Source organism: Glycine max, chromosome 4 (genome assembly GCF_000004515.6).
Source record: "Glycine max cultivar Williams 82 chromosome 4, Glycine_max_v4.0, whole genome shotgun sequence".
NCBI classification, from domain to species: domain Eukaryota; kingdom Viridiplantae; phylum Streptophyta; class Magnoliopsida; order Fabales; family Fabaceae; genus Glycine; species Glycine max.
This window is the reverse complement of record NC_016091.4, coordinates 4,783,696-4,803,427: the sequence shown is the minus strand read 5'-3', so window position 1 is coordinate 4,803,427 and position 19,732 is coordinate 4,783,696. Positions and strand designations below refer to the sequence as shown.

The 19,732-nt window shown below is 33.6% G+C and overlaps 3 protein-coding genes across 3 annotated transcripts; 2 read left to right on the top strand and 1 right to left on the bottom strand.

The window, feature by feature from the left end:
- The first annotated feature begins 459 nt into the window (after positions 1 to 459).
- Positions 460 to 6,712, top strand: LOC100791278 (uncharacterized protein At1g32220, chloroplastic). Its single transcript, XM_003522285.5, has 10 exons — positions 460 to 729; positions 1,148 to 1,265; positions 1,352 to 1,440; positions 1,607 to 1,662; positions 1,761 to 1,816; positions 2,378 to 2,471; positions 4,563 to 4,642; positions 5,499 to 5,541; positions 5,801 to 5,892; positions 6,384 to 6,712. The coding sequence occupies exons 1-10, from the start codon at positions 674 to 676 to the stop codon at positions 6,561 to 6,563; spliced, it is 864 nt and encodes a 287-aa protein (XP_003522333.1). The 5' UTR covers positions 460 to 673; the 3' UTR covers positions 6,564 to 6,712.
- Positions 6,713 to 7,436: 724 nt separating this feature from the next.
- LOC100790227 (ankyrin repeat-containing protein BDA1) lies at positions 7,437 to 10,104 on the top strand. The gene is made up of 2 exons (XM_003522283.4): positions 7,437 to 8,468; positions 8,899 to 10,104. Exons 1-2 carry the CDS (start codon positions 7,872 to 7,874, stop codon positions 9,667 to 9,669), a joined length of 1,368 nt encoding a protein of 455 aa, XP_003522331.2. The 5' UTR covers positions 7,437 to 7,871; the 3' UTR covers positions 9,670 to 10,104.
- A 1,316-nt stretch (positions 10,105 to 11,420) lies between these two features.
- Positions 11,421 to 17,770, bottom strand: LOC100811117 (histidine kinase 5). The gene is made up of 13 exons (XM_014774484.3): positions 17,360 to 17,770; positions 15,872 to 16,682; positions 15,644 to 15,700; positions 15,222 to 15,449; positions 14,972 to 15,065; positions 14,672 to 14,878; positions 14,350 to 14,480; positions 14,170 to 14,219; positions 13,602 to 13,966; positions 13,338 to 13,441; positions 12,551 to 13,264; positions 12,274 to 12,441; positions 11,421 to 11,632 (listed from the first exon to the last, which is right to left on the bottom strand). The coding sequence occupies exons 2-13, from the start codon at positions 16,592 to 16,594 to the stop codon at positions 11,501 to 11,503; spliced, it is 2,973 nt and encodes a 990-aa protein (XP_014629970.1). The 5' UTR covers positions 16,595 to 16,682; positions 17,360 to 17,770; the 3' UTR covers positions 11,421 to 11,500.
- Positions 17,771 to 19,732: the final 1,962 nt, after the last annotated feature.

The window sequence follows — 19,732 nt, the reverse complement described above, 5'->3', positions numbered from 1 at the left end:
TATTTGTGGCTTCGTCGTGAATATTCTATATAAAATCTGATTTAAGAAAAATTTCAATTAATTGAAAACTATTAATTGATATCACTTTTAATATAATTATTATAAAACACGATAAATATATTATGTATGGTAGTCTTGGGATCAAATGAAAATATAATTATTTTTACATTATCATGCATAAGTTATTTAATTTTAAAATAATATTTGTATTAATTATTATTATATATTTTAAAAATATATTTTTTAAAGATTAATTATTTTTTATGATTCAAAACAGTTTAATTTAGTTTAGTAATTGCTTAATAAAAGGTTGCGAGGGCACTAGAATGTTGGAACAGGCTTGGGCTTACCTGGTTGGGCCTGGTTTCCATTCCAAGTTGGATTCTGTGTTCTGGGCGAAGGCTAAGTCACGTGGCTCTCTTAGAATAAAGTATGCTATTATTACCGGGCCGGTGAGGGAGGTTGAGGTTGGAATAGAGCCACACATAGGGCGAAGAGGTGTCAGCGGGAAGAGGTGCCACGTGTAGGATTTTGCCCTCGCTCATTGCACTTCCCAGTGAGTGACTTGACTCTCTTTCTCACACCTCCTTTTTTCCCCGATGCTAACTCTACAAGCTTCGTCTCGTAAAGAAAATTCGAAAGCTCAATAGAGAGAACTCAATTGAATCATCAAATGAGGACAGTGATTTCGCGCTTGATCCATTCCACGCCTTCCATTTCCAGGCTCAAGTATGCTTTCTCTCTTCTCACTTTTATTCCTTTTTTCTTTTTAATTTTAACCGTTACGTTCCGTCCCGTTATCGTGTCGTTTTTCGTTCTATACTCAATTCGAGACGTTTACTTGTTGTTAATATATTGATATTGATTTTATATTCATATAAATATATTATGACTTTTTTATATATATGTTTTGATTTTTGGTAACTACATGAATGAAATGGAATTGAGCTTGATGAAAGTAACAATGTTGCGCATGATATGCTATGGAGCGTAGTCGGTGCAAATTCTAAGTGTGTCATGAGTTTAATTATTTATTTATGGAATTCACAGTGTTAAGTTCAATACAAATGTGTTTTGAATTGCATGTTGATTGTCTTCATGATTTGTAAATTACTTATTGTGTTTTCCCATTTTTCTTGCGTTGCAGTGCCACGGTAGTGTCAATCAGCGGGAGAAATCTCTGCACAGATTCTAACAAAGTTGATGGGCCATTCAAAGTTGAAGAAGCAGAGACTGTAAATGTGCCTCCACTCCCAACAGAAAAGGTATTCTATTTCTACCAACATAACTGTATGTGAAACATTTGTGTATGCGTTTTCTAACCTATAACTTGTGTTGAATGTTATTGAAGTTGCTTGTGTTGGGAGGGAATGGGTTTGTTGGATCACACATTTGTAGAGAAGCCTTAGACCGTGATTTGTCTGTTGCGAGTCTTAGCAGGTTTGATTTTTTTTTTTTTTTTTTTTTTTGTATTTGTACAACTATCTGTCTATCATGCTTTATGTATTGGAACTCTTAATTGTTACCTGCTTTTCATATTTATTATTTAACACTTTTCTTCTTGTAATGTATCCGCATTGTCATTCACTCTGTGTTTTGCTCCCAGGTCTGGTAGGTCATCCCTGCATGATTCCTGGGCTACCAATGTTGCTTGGTATAAAGGTCTGCATTTTTATTTTTTTTTGGCGTTTTCTTGTTGACAAAGTCTTTGTGGGATATTATGATAGTCTAATATATCTAAACTGTCTTCTAATAATTAGGGAATCTCCTTTCAACTGATTCATTGAAAGAAGCTCTGAATGGGGTCACTGCTGTTGTAAGTTTCCCCTTGTCTTGTTATATTGCCTGGTAAAAATTTAGTTGCAAGTTTCCCTTTAGTTTGTTATATGCCCGGTAAATATTTTGCAGCTAAGAGAAAACCCAAAGCCAAGTTGCTTTTACTTTTTTTTTTTTTTGTTTCTTTTGCTATTACTAGATGTTGCTTTAGATTTTAAACAACTTGCTTGGTGAGGGTCCATTCTTTGATCAGTTTTCTGTGGCAATATATGTTACTTTTATGTCCCATCTTGGGGTCAGCTAGGTAAAGGTGGTTGGAGCCTTGCCTCTATCACTGGTGAATTTAGATAATGTTGATGAGAATGATTTTACAGTTTGGTTGAAAGTCGTGATGCTAACAGATTGGAAGGGAAAAAAGGGAGTGTTTGTGATTGACTGCAAGATAACTTGGCTTGAAAGAATCATAGTAAGCATGCTGCATGCATGGCACTAGCTGACCTAATGTGTCTGAACTTTGTTGCTTAGGATACATAATTATATGTAAATATTTATCCCCTTGTGATGATAGGCCTGTTGTGCTAACTTGTGTTTCTTTTCTAAGATCTCATGTGTTGGTGGTTTTGGCTCCAACTCTTACATGTACAAAATTAATGGGACTGCTAACATCAATGCAATTAGAGCAGCTTCAGATCAAGGTAATTGAGGAATTCACACATCTATTCTTGATAATCTAATTTTTCAATTCTTACCATCCTTATTTTTTGGTTCTACTGCTTAGAGTAGCAGGGCAATGCCCATACTCATCTTTCTTTTTGAGCTTACAATAACAGCAACCGAGCTTTATCCCACTAGGTGGGATTTGTTGAATAGATCAAATGATAAGACTAAGCTTAAGTTTTTTTTGGAAAAAATGTTGTACAGTTAATGACAACTTAATTTCCACTAAAATATTTTGTGAGGGCTATGCCGTAGGGCAAAATCAATCTCATCGATATGGACGGTGGGTAGCTTTGACTAACTCTATATGGAAGCATAGAAACCAGCTGGTTTTCGAGGGCAATCACTTTCAACCATCTAAAGTGATGGATGATGCTTTATTCCTCAATTGGTCATGGTTAAAGACCAGAGAGAAACACTTCAGTATTTCTTTCAACCAATGGTCTTCTAACCTTGTGGATTATTTTAGTTGATATGGGCTGGGTATATTGACTATCTGTATTGGGTTGGATATTTTATCCTTTGTAGTGGGATTATTGGAGGGTTTGTTTTGGTTGGGAGGCGACACTTTAAGTGTCATGTAATTATGTATAATTCATCAGTACTTCTGGTACTGATCTGATATTATTAATAATATATATATATGTTTGCCTTCCAAAAAAAAAAATCCACTAAAATATAAAATCCCTTTTAATGATTAAAAAAAAATACAAATATGAGTGCTAATGTTAGGCTTGTCGAGATCAGAATATCTTCATACTTGGTGGTGTTGCTATTCACAAGTTCTCCCCTATGTGAGTCTAGGAGATGTTTGTATGCTGCATTAAAATAATTATTTAGTCTTCCACAAACATATAGGGGTTAACTGTTTAATCCACTTTATTGCAATCAAAGATACAGATTTATACAAGTGTCTATGATAAAACATTTTCTTACCAAAAGCATTCTATACTCCCAAAATTTTACAAATGGAAATGCCAAATTGTAAACTCATACTGCAAACTTGTTAATTTTTGGGATTATTATTTACCAGAGTCAATATATCAGCTCAATATCTCCTTACCTGTGTCACTATGGCAGTGTAAAAGCTAGCAGCAGCAGCAATAAGTGTGTTTTTCCCCCTGATAGATTACTAGCCACCCCTGTCCAGAAACAGTCATGAGGTAGTTACAGCCGTAGAAGTACAAATACTGCACAAATCTTCTATTTGGATAATTTCGAGAACCCCTGAGAAAAAGTAATGAAAGGAGTCAATGCTTTGTGTCCTGAACTAAAACATATCTCCTGTCATCTAATGATTGACACAGGACAATAAATCTATTAAAAAAAGTTACTACAAGTTATGAGAAATAAACTAACAGTGGCAAAGAGGATTGATGGGAAAAGGATGGATGGTACTGTCAGTGGGGGGAAAGAAAATTTCTTGGGTGGCTGTCACAATTGTCCATCTTATTATTAGAAAGTGTTGGTGTAGCAATTCAGACCAAAACTTTAGGTTTAGTTTTTATATACATGCAATTAACACTTAATTAATCCAGGAATTGCTATACTTGGTTTTAACAGGTCAAATGAAGAAGACTGTTGTCAAGCCATACAAGGCTTAGAAATAGGATAATATATGTTAGACACTGTTGTCCTTTTTGTATTATATAATTATAAGTTTTCTGTTTTGTGAAGCCTCTAGCACTTATTTGTCATGTGTATGAGCTCAGTTATAAATTTCTGTCTCTCTGGCAAAGAAATAGTGCAATATTCAGATACTATTCTTCTATGTTATTTCAGTTGTTTTGTGAAATATGGAACAAGTCTAATGACAGAAACTGGTGTTTAGTTGAATGAATTCAAACATGAATTTATTTTGTCTCCTCATCTAAATTATTGGGTGATATTTAGCCAAGGAGTTGATTATTGGAAACTTTTTGCTGTTAATTGGTTTACACGATTTTTTTTTCGAAAAAAAAAAAAACAAACTGGAGTTGATTTTGTTGTCCAGTGATGTATTAGTGATCGTTTCCTCCTGTAGAGTTCTCTGCCACTTACTGTTGGATGATTTGTCCTTGGTCCCACAGGTGTTAAAAGATTTGTCTATATCTCTGCAGCTGACTTTGGTGTAGTAAATTACTTACTGCGGGGGTATTATGAAGGAAAGGTAATATGTACAACTCTTTATTGTGAGGATATTTTGAGGAATGAATCATTAGTTGATGAACTTTGCCAGGAAATATGTGATGGAGAAGTATCAACACTTTAACATCTTTTGGGCACATTAACTCTTGTTGATAGTTTTATCTTGTTAGTCTTTTAAAATTTACAGTTTACCATGTAGAACAATTTGCTTTCTTGATTGTCTACTATTAACAGAAAAACTTATAACCGGAATTCTCTCTTCAACAGACTGGTACTGAATAAGATACCTTGGAGAGTATCATGTGTTATATAATTCTTGCCTCCAGCTAATTAGCTAAAAATTGAAAGAAACGGTTATACCTCCCTAAATCAATAAATTTTCCTATATAAAGACTGCCTTCCTAACCAGCCTTTCTAAATGATTCTCCTTCTCTTGCTCCTCTCTTAACAGAATTGTTATGTCCTATGTGCGATTGTGCCTCCTGATTCTGGAAGATTCACCTCCTGATGGTTCTTACTGATCAATCTCCTGCAATACCCATCCCTTTCTTTCTTTGAGTGAACAAGCCACTGACATGGTCTTTCCTCAATCTGGGTTGGGTCCAAGTCATTGTATATAACAGATCATTTAAAGAGATACATACTGATTTAAATGATTGGCTGGTTTTCTTCTTGTCACTGCTAATAATGATACTTAACTTCTTCAGTCACTAGTTTGTGTCCTTGTGATATTCTGAAATCTCTCTCTTTGGGCTGCAATCTTTATCATGTATACATGCTTCTACTTCTATGAAATAAAAAAATTGTAAATTTGATGCTGAAATATTTTCTATTGTAATCTCGTGAAATTCTTATATATAGTGTCTTAATTGATGCAGAGAGCTTCTGAAACAGAGCTCCTGACCAGATTCCCATATGGAGGTATGAATTGAGTCTCTTGCATTGCTTCTGAGGAGGTCTGAATTAAATCTAGGCTAGTTGATAATAGGTGACACTGTTCATTCTCGCCAGTTTTTTATTCTCTTTTTACAAACTATTGCAAAGAAGTTTCTATAGTAAAAGGGAAGAAGAAAGTTAAATTTTTCATCTAACAATGAGAAAAATGTGAAGTTAGTCGTGATGCTTGGAATTATGGAGTATTATGCTCGTACATGATTTGACTATTACATGCTTTTTTCAGGAGTAATTCTGAGGCCAGGATTTATTTATGGTACTCGAAGTGTTGGGAGTATGAAGATACCCCTTGGTGTAATTGGATCTCCATTGGAAATGGTAATTTGAAGTGATTCTCTAATATGACACTGACATTACTTTTTTCCATCAGGATGTGCAAATAACTTTGCTCCTTTGATGACTTGACATTAGTTTTTGTATATAACCTGACTAAGCCAATATCTTTATCTGTAAAAGTCTCCCCATCTTTTCATTCTTCATATTTATTACTAGTTTATAGAGGGGATTAGGAATTTTCATGTTCAACAATTTTGGTTGTCTAAGCTGTTTAGTAGTTGATTGATTGGTTTTGGGTGTAAGAGTCCTGAAATTGAAGTTTGAATTCGTCTTCCTCGCCATCAAAGTTCTGACTTTTCTTGAGTATTTGTTTTTTTGTGGTATACGTTCATGGCATATAGCTCATTTTACTTTTATTGGTTTTTTGTTTGAATGTCTAATTCTTGAAGTTGCATTAGTTTGTCCTGAATATCAGCTTAAAAAAATTGTCGTTTCCTATGTCTTTTTACTGTAATTCACTTGAGTGTTTGTAGGTTCTCCAAGTTGCTAAACCATTGAACCAGATCCCACTTGTTGGGCCTCTATTGACACCTCCTGTCAATGTTACTGCGGTGGCAAAAGTTGCTGTTAGAGCTGCTACTGATCCTGTTTTTCCCCCGGGGATCATTGATGCTTATGGAATACAACGTTACAGTCAGCATAAATCAAACTAGAAAATTATCTATATTTTGTTTTCTGGGTAAATCTAATATGGGGCGATTTGCCTCTGAATATCTGTGTTTTAGTATTGTTAAACTGAGAATATTTCTTCATTCCATATCCTTGAGAGAATAAAATCTGAAAGTGCGAGCATGTAGCCATAGATCTACCTTTCCAATTTTTTAACTTCAATACATCAGAATCTTTTTGGCTGATTTCTTTCGCCTTATGTAATTAACCACTTAGGTGGGTTCCAATGCTCGTTGTGTAATTGATTTCTTTTGAAAGATGGAGAGAGATTGTGAACAATGGTTTCGTGAAATCACGTGATTTTCAAAGCAAATAATATAATTCCATTCGAGTTAAGTTGTCGTAATTATATTATGGTTAGCCCGAGTCCATTGAGTAAAGTAGACTGCGTTTGGTAAAGTGATTGGGAATGGAATAATTGATTGGTAAATTGATCCGCGTTTCCTGATTCATAAAATTTGACTGGAAGAGCATGGACCCAAAAAGTAATAACAAATAAAAAGCAAGACTGGACTAATTCCAAATAGAATTCTTCCTGTTAAGTATCGATTCAACAAATCTATCAGTAAATGATTAAGACTTGAATCTCATTCTTTCCAGGAGACCTTAACCTTAGAATTGAACAAGTACATACAGATGCATAAGCAAAAAAAAATATATATTTAATTTTAATAAACTTAAATTCAATTGTTCCTAGGTAAGAATTATGATAATTGCAAGTCAAGCAAACTTCTACGTTCGCATAATTAGGGCACTGTACTAAGTCTTTGGAGACGGGCATTATGAACACGACAGTATATACATATATATATATATATATATATATATATATATATATATATGTGTGTGTGTGTGTGTGTGTGTGGCTGGAGGCCTGGAGCAAAATAAAAGACTTTAATTTGTAAGAAAATTGACTTCCAAAAAAACAAAAAAGGTCAACAGCCAATTTCCTTGTATATCATCCGGAGCGAGGAAGAAGAAAGGTTCACCCTTGACAGCTGACTAAGGTACGGGAAAATGAAAAGAAATTTAAATGAAAAGGAAAGAAAAAAGAATGGTAAGTTGATAACCTTAGAAAGTAGAAAGAAACAACTTTAGAAACACGCTGAGGAGAATAAGTAATTAATTATGTATAAAAAAGCAAGGAACAACTATCGTGGTGGTTGGTGTACATGTTGACCATATATGGTTCAGGGTGACCGCAAATTGCTATAACAGGACCATTAAAACACTAGTTTTCCCCTATACGTACCAACCCTCTCTTTTCCTTCTTTTATGCTTAAATTATCACCATGAACGACTCATTAATTTCAGCTGCGCAAGTCGGTGACATAGACTTGCTCTACAAATTAATTCAGATGCAACCATATGTGTTGGAGCAAACAGATTTCATGCCATTTGTTGATACACCTTTGCATGTTGCAGCTGCTGCTGGCCATGCAAGTTTCGCCACTGAGATCATGAGACTCAAGCCTTCATTTGCATGGAAGCTGAATCCGTGTGGCCTTAGCCCCATGCACCTTGCTTTGCAGAACAAGCATTACAGAATGGTGTGTCGCTTTGTGGACATCAACAAAGACCTTGTTAGAGTCAAAGGGAGGGAGGGTCTCACTCCTTTGCATATTGCAACTCAAACCGGGAGAACTGATCTTGTGGCCAAGTTCTTGTCGGCTTGTCCTGGTTCCATTGAAGATGTGACTGTTCGAAGTGAGACTGCGTTGCATATTGCTGTGAAATATAATCAGTTTCGGGCTTTGGAGGTCTTGGTTGGATGGCTTCAGAGAAACTGCCAAAGACATGCTCAGGACCGGGAAAAAAGAGTTTTAAATTGGCAAGATGAAGCAGGCAACACCGTTCTTCACCTTTCAGTTCTCAAAGGCGTCACACAGGCATGAGGCATATCCTTCAATTCTTTTGTTTTACTTAAAAGAACAAAAGGCGTTTTTCTTTTTTCATTGCCTCAAAAGAGAAGACTTGTGGAAAACAAAGAAGAAAATGTTTTTATAAGACTTTATCATGGAGTTCATTTGGGTTTACAACATTAGCTTTAATGACCCTTTCTATAAGCTTTATTTTTCTCATGTTACCATCATATGTTGCAAAGCGTATCTCATTTTTGTTGATAATTAATTTTTTTTGAAAAATTTGAGTGACCAATTTTAGTGAGTTTTTTTTTTAGTCATATTTTTTTTTTCGTCCACAATGTTTAAATGCAAGATCTTGCTTATTCTAATGTTAATTTATTTAATCATAGGTTAATATGAACCAAAAAAACCATAGTTTAATTTCAATGTTGTGCTTTTGATGTTCTTTGTACAGGCAGTTGGGTTGTTGATAGACAGCAACATAAACAAAAATGCGAAGAATTTTGAGGACTCAACAGCGTTGGACATGGTGGAGATTAATCAAACTACGGCTCAAAGTGCAGAGATCAGAGATGAGTTAGTTAGAGGAGGAGCTTTACGTGGCTTCTCACTAGCTAATGCTCCACTCCTAGAAGAAGAGCTAAGAGCAAAAATCACATTCAATGAGAGAATAGCAATCTTCGTTACTCGGCTCAGAAAGAGAATATCAATCGACACACGCAATGCTTTGTTGGTGGTTGCTATTCTCTTCGTAACAAGCACATACGGGGCAGTAATTAGCCCCCCAGGTGGAGTTTACCAAGGTGAGGGTAGTAGGGTCACAACCTCAAAGAAGACTAGCGCATCATTGCATCCCCGTGACTACGCAACCCCAGAAATTGTAGGAAAAGTGGTGATGAAAATGCAAACCTTCTTCTGGTTCTGGTCCTTCAATACCTTGTCCTTTTATCTATCAATTTTGATGATATGTTTGCTAATGCCACGAGGGCGCATAAGCGTTATAGTGACTTTCCCACTTTCTATCTTTACTGGGTGCTACGTGTTCTCCATGATGGTGATATCACCCAGTCTCAGGTTAAACACTGCCACTGTGGTTATGCCATGCATATTTATAGTATTTTACTGTTGGGGAAGTTGGATATACATTAGGTTAGCCAAAAAACTTAAAGGATACGGTCATAAACAGAAAGACACGTTCAAGTTTTCAGGAGGAAACAGATGGTAATGATATCCAAATTGAAAATTTTTGTTACTACTGTTCTAACAGATTCAAGTTGGGGGATGTTATTGGCTATTCATGAATATTGATGTTAATTAACAATGATATGTGCAAGGACCACATTGGGAAGAGTCAGCTTCGATTTTAATTATTGATTGCAACTTGGACTATACTTAAGTTAATCATAGTGTCCGTCCTTAACCTAGTGACGACCTAAGGGAATTTTTCAATTAAAATAGCTCCCTTGGAAGTGTTGGTGCAATTTCACTTTCCTTGACCTGTACAGCTAGTAGCGGATAAATTCACTCGTGAAATAAAAAAAAGAGAGCGTAATATCGAGGGAAGAACCAGTCCCCGACTAACTAATAGGGATTGAGGCAAGGGAAGCTGCTCTTAAGAACCCTTTAGTCTAAAAAAGTTTCAAAAAAATGAAGTTTTTGTGAGGAGATATATAAGATAAGTTTCGAAAATGGATTTGTAGTATGCTTCTATTTTTTTTTTATCTTTTATTCTTTAATCTTATTAACAAAAAAAGTTAAAGAATAAAAGAATTCTGAACTATTGAATTACAGTATTTTATTTATACTAATTAATTGAGTTCAAGTTCAAATATAAACAAATATAAAATAAAGAAACTTGTGAAAATGCAGGTATACTATCCAAAATAAAACAAAGGAGAATCTAAGTGGGTTCTGTCAAAATGTATCATGTAAATAGATAATTTTTTTTTTCTTTCTTATGTCTTCTTGTTCTTCCTTGCCAGTATAGTACTCAGACAATATTTTTAAAAATAATAAAACAAGAAAATGTATATTTTATAATACAGTATGTATTTTATCTTTATTTTACAATAAAGAAAAAGCAAATATATAATGTAATAATTATATATATATATATATATATAGTGTGTAAATAAAAAAATAAAAAAATATTAAGAATTAAATTGAAAATCATAATTAAATGACAGGTAATGAGAAGGAAGAAAAATAAATAGAATATAGTGTTCGCCTAAAAGATATTATACTTATTGGAAAAATATATAGAGATAAAGAATAATACCATTCTTTGAGCTAAGAGGCAGAAATTGGAGCTAAAAAAAGAATAATATCATTTTTCTAATTAATGTACAATAGAACATACTTTAATTTAAAGTATGTTAAACTTTTATGTATTGCACAAATATTTTAAATATAAGTAAAATATAAAAATGGTTTAATTATAAAAAAATAGTTATGAAAATTAAAATAAAAAATAATATACTTTTTAATTCTTATTTTTAAATTTTTAAAAATTAAATTATAAATTATTTTAATGATAAATGTCAATTAAATAAATTTAAGTTATCGGTTATATTTAATAGCTTAGCTTATACGTGAAGTACTAAAGATAATAAGTTAAATTGTTGTAATTAAGTTTGATAAGTTTCACTATAAAATTTATTAAAATAAGTTAAAAAATATTCATAAAAAGATTATATGTTCTTATAAACTTAATCAAATATGTATTGTCATTTTTAGCTTACGTATTTATATGATAGGCCAAAATAACATTTTTACTTTTAAAAATGTCTCCTAAATTTTGTATATCATTCTTATATTAGTAATTAGTATACAAATAACTAATCATTATATAATCCGAGGCACCTAGTTAATAATTATTAGAAGAGATTCCTGCACTCCCTTCATAACTACAGAAAATTTTTAGGAGATGAAAAGAATATTGTAGATCTATACAACCTAATTAAGCTGGTAGGCAATAACAAAGTTGGAGAACATTATGCATTCATTACAAAACTTTCCTAGGCTTTAATATATTCTTTATGGTCTTCTTTTATACACTAGCTGAAATTTACAAGGTATTGTTCAATACATTCTTTCAGTTTTTGGAATGCCACAGGTTTTGACACAAACGAGTCCATACCATTTGCAAAACACTCTTCAGCACTCTCTGACAAAGCATTTGCTGTCATCTGCATTAAGATGAGATATTTAGACAATGATCATCTACTTCTCAAAAATTAATTTTGAAGAAGAGGAAAATTATTTCAATATTAAATTGAAATCAGCCAAAAGATTGTTTAGCTAGCATTAGTTTTGAGCAAAAACAGCTATTGGGTTACTAGCAGAATTTGAATTAGCAGTTTAGCACAAAGGAACTTATTTGCAAAAATTGTACAAGCAGGAAAATCAAGGCTTCTGAACAAACTATAAAGGATGGAAATAATTTTATAATAGTCTAATACCTGTTTAATTATTTGAATATACAACTTACACATAGAAGTTATTTGCTGAAATGAGAAATAGTGAAATACAAACAAGTACAAGACAGTCTCTGATACTTGTACTCTCTTTTGAACATACTTTTTACTATTCGCTGAAATTTATTAAAAATTACAATTTTGTTGGTCACATTTCTTATTTAATGAGTCAAACTCATGATTTTGGAGTTAATAAATTCTAACCAACAGTAAAGAGGATGCTAGAAAATGTGTTGCTACCCATCCTTTTGCTGATATATTTATAGAAGTTAACATGCATGTTCGGGGTTCTTCTAGTCTAGATAGAGTAGTCACACTAGAGGGAAACAGGAGACTAAGTAGTAAGTACGTACCGCAACAATGGGGATCCGCTTTGTAGATGGTACAGAACATTCACAATCTGGATCTTGTACACTTTGCTCGATTCCAGCATTTCTTGCAGCATCCCAATTGCCTGTTTCCTCAAAAGTCCGAATCAGTTTTGTTGCCTGAAGACCATTCATAACTGGCATGCAGACATCCTGCGAAGTGCAAGCAGCAAATGATTAGTACATAGTAAAACTTATATCAAGCTTAGATTTGTATGGCAAAATTGCCACAAGATACTATTCTGAGATCTCTAGAAATTACCATCAGAATCAGGTCATAAGTGTGACGCTGAACTGCACGTACGGCTTCCACTCCATTGTTCACAACATCTATGCTATGGCCTAATTGTTTCATCATGGACTGTGTCACCATGACATTAATCTTGTTATCTTCAACAAGAAGGATCTTAGGTATTATTGTGGATTTGGTTACTTCAGATACACTGCTGTTTGTAACGCATTGGAAAGTTGTGTTTGTCTTCCCATGACCCTGACATGTTGTTTGTTGTAGTTCATTTGACTTTGCTTCAGACATTTCTCCATTTGACTTAGTTTTTTGGCTGTGACCAGATGAACTAGCCGATTCAGACATCTCTGGAACCTCAACCACAGAAGATGCATCATCAGCTGAACATGTCCCTTTTGACATGATATCATTGGAGGGGAATGAATACAAACTCTCAGAAAATCCACCAAGCTTATGTGAGCTGGTGTAGCCAATTTTGTGTGTTAATAACTTATGTGTCCTGCTAGATCCATTAGATGAGAAAAGAGAGCCCAAAGTGCGTGGTTGGAATTGGAAGAAACTCTCTATTGTATCATCAGATGCAGCATCATTATTCTCCACGTCAGAGAGCTCATCCAGATCATCAGAATGATCACAAGCGATTGAAACCTTGTATGGAAGTATGAAAGTGAAAGTAGAACCATAGTGTTCTTTGCTAGAAACTGTTAGTTGACCCCCCATCAACTCAACCTATTCCAAGTGCAAAGAAACATTAGCAATTTAGCTAGTTAAGAAAACAAATGAAATGTGATTTTCAATTTACCAGTTGTTTGCATATTGCTAGTCCTAGCCCTGTACCACCATACTTTCGAGTGTGGTCTGCACTGACTTGCATGTACCTTTTAAACAAGGTTGGTATAGCATCTTCTGTCGCATTACAACATGGAAAAAATATTCATCTGATGAGTACTTTTTTTCTGTAAGAAAAATCACACTGGTGAATGCAAAATAGAATTCTAAAACAGACAGAAGAATAGAGATCAGGGTTGTGATGAATAAAAGATGAAGTTCACTATATAGTATATACCTGGTATTCCTATGCCTGTGTCATATACATCACAACGTATCCACACTGTTGTTTCAGCTGAATTAGGTTGCTCCTCAGTGTCTCCATTCATTGAGCATTCACTTTTGACAGGAGATCTACATTCTTCATGGAATGCATGGTTTTGGCTGGGATGGTCATCATGTTTTTGACAACCATCAAGAAGATTTCTATCACTGTCACTTTGAGGTTTTGAGAGATATTTCTCTTCCTTTACACCATTCACTGAAATAGTTGAATGGCTTGAAGTCATCTTTTGGATGCATTCTGCTTTTGCAAAAGTAGGCTCTGACACAACATAAAGATTTATTCCAACTTTGCCTTCATGGGTGAACTTGATGGCATTGCTGCAAAATATTAGCAATAATAAATGTTGAGCAACAGAACTACTTTCTTTCTAAATTTTTTGTTTTCCTGTTATATATTATGTGCAGCCAAGTACAGAAGAGAGCACTGCTCCCTCAAAAGAATAAATGGAAATGAAAAAATGCATCATTTATGTGACAAACTAATTGGAAATAAGACTAGCCAATCACGTGAAGCTCAGTACCTAATTAAATTTGTGAGAATTTGCCGCATTCTTAAAACATCACCAATGACCTGCAGTTATGCATGAAGCAGATGAAGTGCAAATAGTTAGCACTAATCAGATGACATTCTCCAGTATTTAAGGACAATAACGATGCTAAATATGCGACTGCATAGGATGCAAATATTACTAAGTCCCCACCTCAATAGGCACATCATCTGCTACATGTCCTTCTAAGGTTAGTATTTTTTGCAATGAGGCCGCAGCGATCTGGAGTACATGCCTGACTACCTCTCTTGGCCTGAACTTTGTAGCTTCCAATTTCATCACTCCTACATAGAAACAGGATTTTGGAGATTGTGTAATATCGGCATCTAAAATGAAAAATCTAAAGAACTTTTTTGTCTTAATCATAATTCATAAGCAACTTCCAAGTTGCTCTCCAAATGATTAACATTATTCTTTATATTATTCACATGTTATATCTCATTAGTAAGAAACAAAACAAGGATAGATTTCCAACCTGACTCAACCTTGGAAAGATCGAGTATGTCATTTATAAGTTGAAGAACCAAATCTCCAGAAGATAGCATGACATCCAGGAGTTGTCTTTGCTCCCAATCGAGTTTCGTGTTAGAAAGAATTTCAGCCATGCTAACAACCCCAGACAATGGAGATCTTATCTCATGAGACATTGTTGCCAGCATTTGTTTTGCTCGCATAGTTTCCTCTATTAAAGGAGGAGGGAAACATAATAAGCTTTCTTACTGTAAAAACAAATTGAAGTAAATTTGATAAATGAGATTTGACTGAGTGATTGAACCTGTAATGTGAATGGTTTTATTCAGTTCTGTTTCCTTGGCTTTCTGAACAGCAATCTCTTCCCGAATCTTTGCCATCCTTTCTCTTTTTCTCACCTGCATTTTATTAAGAAATATAGATATTCTCTTTATGAATGCAAGTACGACGGCCACAACAATAACAACAAAACCTTATCCAACTAATTGAGATTAGCTACATGAATCACATGACGTCGTTTGACTCAGTTAAAAAAAAAGGACAACAACATTTACCTGATCTGTTATATCCATTCCCATGTAATTTATTCCTATTGTCTCCCCTGCTTTGCTAAACACAGGTTCTACATATATCAAAAATGTCTTTGACCCAAATAGTTCTGTCTCAAAAGTGATTTCCCTTTTTGCAGGTAATCCTTTTTCCAAAACCTCTCTCTTAAACTCTTGAGCTTCCTTAACACCAGCTCCCGTGAATATTTCAACATCGGTTTTTCCGATGATGTCCTGAAAAAGATGAATAAGTTAAGGAGCTAAGATATTTCAGCTTGCTTAAAAATCCCTTGCAAAAGAACTAAAAGAGAGGAAACAAGCTTCTTCTGAGTTTTCGGAAGCTTTTAATAGAAAACAATTAGAATAAAACAAATTGATGCAGCATTAACCATATAGCTTGCAACAAGAGTTTCAACAGCAATCATTACCTCCTCTTGTAAACTTGGAAAATGATTATAGATAAAGCAATAGCGCAATTCTTTGTCCTGGAAGAAAAATATCAAGCAGATTAAAAGAGCTCACTATGGCAAGCAGTAACTACATGCTTGTTACTACTCAAAAGTCAAAAGAGTACTCAAAATCTCACTATCAATTTCAAGTCATATAATATGCTAAGATTATTCTACAAGAAAAACTCAATATACTCAGTGATATACCTGATGGCCAATAACAATAGGTGCATTTTGGAGTATAAAATGCAAGAAATTATCTGCCCTCTTCAGTATCTGGGAGAGTTCTTCCACAGGTGAGGACTGCCTTTCAATGTTTGCTATTCTTTCTTGCAACTTTTCTTCGAGTATCTGTTCTCTTTGGATACTTGCCTCCAGCTGCTTCTCTGAATGCAACGCTCGCTGTTTCCAGCACATGACAGTGTCATACTCAGCATCAATCTCACTCCTCTTGTTTTCAACCACAACATCACTTCTCCTGCAAGGTATGTCTTGCCATATACCATCATAAACATCATCCAATATAGAAACTGGACGTTTATCTGCCCCATGTCGTTCTTCCTCGAATCGATGCTCTTCCAATATCTCCAACTTCCTGAGCTCAACATCCTGCCTTTGCTTGCTTAGATTGTCAAGTTCTTCCCTGAGGAGACGCACAACATTGGCCTGTTTGTACTCCCATTGTTTCATTAGGTAGGCCAACTGAGAAGAGCCCTTTTCTGTAAAATTTGTAAGCTCCATGAGGCGCTTGAAATCAACTATAGTTGGCTCCTCTATGATTGTAACCTCCTCTAACATGTCTTGGTCCCTTCCAGGCTTTTCTATGTTAAATTGCTTCCCAACCTCCATTCCAATATCTTCAGGCCACATTGAAGGAACGACCTCAATGTCCATGTCCTTTATACAATCATTCTCCATCTCGAGGAGCATGAAAGTACTAGTCCAAGTTTAATATATCACTATGACCTTTTGCATCATAAGAGCCTGCAAACAGCACATTCGGATGGAAGCCAAAGCACTGCAATATGTTAGGAGAAGATCAGTCTCACATAAGTTAGGTACTAAAGTGCTGGTTGAATAAATTTCTCCATGTGCACTTACAGAAGATAGAAGATAAAGTGAGTTTGCTTAAGCTTTTAAAAAAATAACTTTAAAAGAAGAGTTTTTTTAAAAGAAGATTGAAGATTTATTTCTTAAAATAACTCAAATTATTTTTTTAAGCATAAGCAATTTAGACAAACACATTGAAAAAACAGAAAGTTGTTTTTTTAAGCGCTTATATCATTAAAATAAACATTTATTTTAACAAATAAGCTTAAACAAATTATCCTAAATGAATTGAATTTCTCTCATAAGCTACAATAAATTAAGTTTATCTCGTAAGTTAAAATCAACTTATATGCTTAACTCATATAAAAGTTCTTTCATCTAACTTCTTCAAAAAAAATGGAATGCATAGATTAATTTTAATTTATAAAAATTCAATTCATTTTACCTTGTTATTTTCTTCTCTTAAAAGAACTTATGGTTTTTCCAGACAAACTGCATTGGAATACACATAGAATAACAGAACTCAGTGTCCAGGACAGATAAAGTAAATTGATATGAAAGGGATAAAAATAACTAACTCTAAGTTTAAAAGATCATTTGCATCATTGTATCCAAAAAAGAAAAGAAGGGTCATTTGCAGCCCACCTCAGAAATTAAATGGGAGAATCAAACTCTGAGAAGAATCTCTTCCACTGAGGATTCAAATGCATCACAAGAAAAGTAGCTGATCACTAGAGAGGATAGAGGAGTAATTAGCATATGGAGAGGACAGCATGAGTTTATAAATATGTGAGGTACAAAGGAACAAACTTTAATAAGAAAATTGATAAAAAAGGAATTCCAGATAGGTATGTGCAATAGGGGGTGCAAAATGATGGAGAAATGTTTGGATTTCTTAATTGTGGTTGTGTTTCTTTCCTGTGTCTTGTGAGGCAACAATGCTATGTTACCTTTCAAGGTCGAGAGTTTTCTTTCCTCTGCAAAAAACAAAGTCTCAGGTGTTAATTAAGCAATCATATACTAGTAGAATATTTTGTGATGTTGTTCTTCTTTTTCTCTCGCCCCAAAAATGGATTCAACCGTAGAGAGAGAAAATGGATGTGTATGGGGACACTGAGTTTTTTAAAATCCAGACGAAGCCGTTGCTGTTCCCCGCCATTTCCCAAGTGACGTGGGTGATGCTTCCCATAATGGATGTACTTTTTTCATCACCTCTAATTAAAATAATCATACATCAAACCAATATTTTTTATTTTTTTATTACATCATCATAAATTTTATTATACATATATTTTTTATTCTTTTTTTTAACATATGAAGTGTCCTGTCAAATATATTTCTACTTTCTATTAATTTTGCTTAAAATCCTTATTATAAGTTTTAAATTAAAATTTAAAAGTGTATCTTGATTTTTTATAAGGTTAAGATAAAATTTTCCTTTTATTAATTATTTTTTACAAAATAAATTAAATTAAAATTACTTCTAAAATGTAAGAAAACAAAAGCAATCATCACAAAAAAAAATTGAAAAAAGAAAAAAAAAGGCCCAAGGAATAAACTCAGCCGTGAACACAAATCAAGTCTAAACAATTTTCAAACTTAGCTACAGGAAGTAGTGCCTTAGTCATCATACCAATGAGATTATCATGGGTGCTAATTTTGGCTGTAATTTTAGATGGGTATGCTTGATGCTTCTACACATTTTTGTTATAATGTGGTGAGAGATATTAGAAGTCATGTCGGCTCAAGAACAATCGTATATCCTTTTTGCATATCTATCACAAAGCAAATCAGGTGACAAATGAACTAGCTAAGCACAGCTTAAACATTAGTGTTGATTGTAGAATTTTTGTCAAACTTCTTAGTCTCTGTGTTTGTTGGTTGACTCTGCTTGAATTTTGTTTAGTAGAATTTCTTGTTTGGGAATTTAGGCTGCTTTTGTTATAAAAAAAAAAAACACTTTGGCTCTTTTTTTCAAAAAACTAATAACATGCGTATAGAATATAGTTTATAATTTAAAATGTTAACCAATGTCTCAACGAGATAAGGTTGAAAAAATATTGAAAAGATATTATTATTATTATTACATTTTTATTATAGTTTTAATGCAGTGTTAATAAAAATTATTATTAATTTGTTAACTAATATTTTTAATAAGAACCTCAATAAAAATTATTTTTATAATAGAATATTTAAATAAAAAATGAAATGATAAATTTATTTTATTGTATTTTATTTCATTTTAACTGAATGGCTATTTGCATTTGGCATACTATGAAAAATAAAACATTTCTTTAGTCATCCCCATTAAGTTCCAAGTTAAAATAAAATGAATAAAAGCTGGAGACTGGCTTTTTCTTAATTTTGCCATCAACAATTGAATTTATTGCAAACCAAACAATCTAACAACACTAATTTAATAGCAACTTGCTCGTTTTCTGTTAGATAATGCGATAGAGACAGGCAAATGATTCTATGAAGAAGTATATGGGGCCAAAGTATTGTTAAACTGACCAGGCATCATCCACAAATCCCGGGAACAAAACCTACACCCGTCGTGCAAACTTTGGAAGCATTAATTTGTAGCTAAAACAGCTTATAAACAAAATCGAAATATACACATAGCTTTGGGCTCATATTCTAAAAATTAGTACTCATCACTTTATATTAGAGTTTGTGTTTTTTTTTTTTTATCAATTTCCGAATATCCCCCCAACTCAAGTTACATCCACTTTTGCTAGGTTCACTTGAAAGTCTTGAGGCCTTCTTAAACATTAGATCAGTTTTTTTTTTTTTTTATTTACAAATATCAGTTGTTAGTTTTTCTTAATGAAATAATTCAAATTTATTACTTCTTTTCCTCTCTCATCTCCCTTCATGATTAAATCAATCTTATATTTCCATTATATCAAGTATTTAATTCAAAAGAGTTTAAGTTTTACAGTCAATTAATCTGGAATCATGTTGACTTTTAATATAAGTATGATTAAAGTTAATAAAATGATTGTGTATGATTAA

Excerpts from the sequence above, each read along its gene's own strand:
- LOC100791278 (XM_003522285.5), top strand. The coding sequence starts at position 674 with ATGAGGACAGTGATTTCGCGCTTGATCCATTCCACGCCTTCCATTTCC. Across the intron at positions 5,542-5,800 it reads GACCAGATTCCCATATGGAG|GAGTAATTCTGAGGCCAGGA; the intron begins GTATGAATTGAG and ends TGCTTTTTTCAG. Across the intron at positions 5,893-6,383 it reads TTGGATCTCCATTGGAAATG|GTTCTCCAAGTTGCTAAACC; the intron begins GTAATTTGAAGT and ends GAGTGTTTGTAG.
- LOC100790227 (XM_003522283.4), top strand. The coding sequence starts at position 7,872 with ATGAACGACTCATTAATTTCAGCTGCGCAAGTCGGTGACATAGACTTG. Across the intron at positions 8,469-8,898 it reads TTCTCAAAGGCGTCACACAG|GCAGTTGGGTTGTTGATAGA; the intron begins GCATGAGGCATA and ends TTCTTTGTACAG.
- LOC100811117 (XM_014774484.3), bottom strand. The coding sequence starts at position 16,594 with ATGCTCCTCGAGATGGAGAATGATTGTATAAAGGACATGGACATTGAG. Across the intron at positions 13,967-14,169 it reads ATTCTCACAAATTTAATTAG|CAATGCCATCAAGTTCACCC; the intron begins GTACTGAGCTTC and ends AATATTTTGCAG. Across the intron at positions 12,442-12,550 it reads CTTATGACCTGATTCTGATG|GATGTCTGCATGCCAGTTAT; the intron begins GTAATTTCTAGA and ends TGCACTTCGCAG.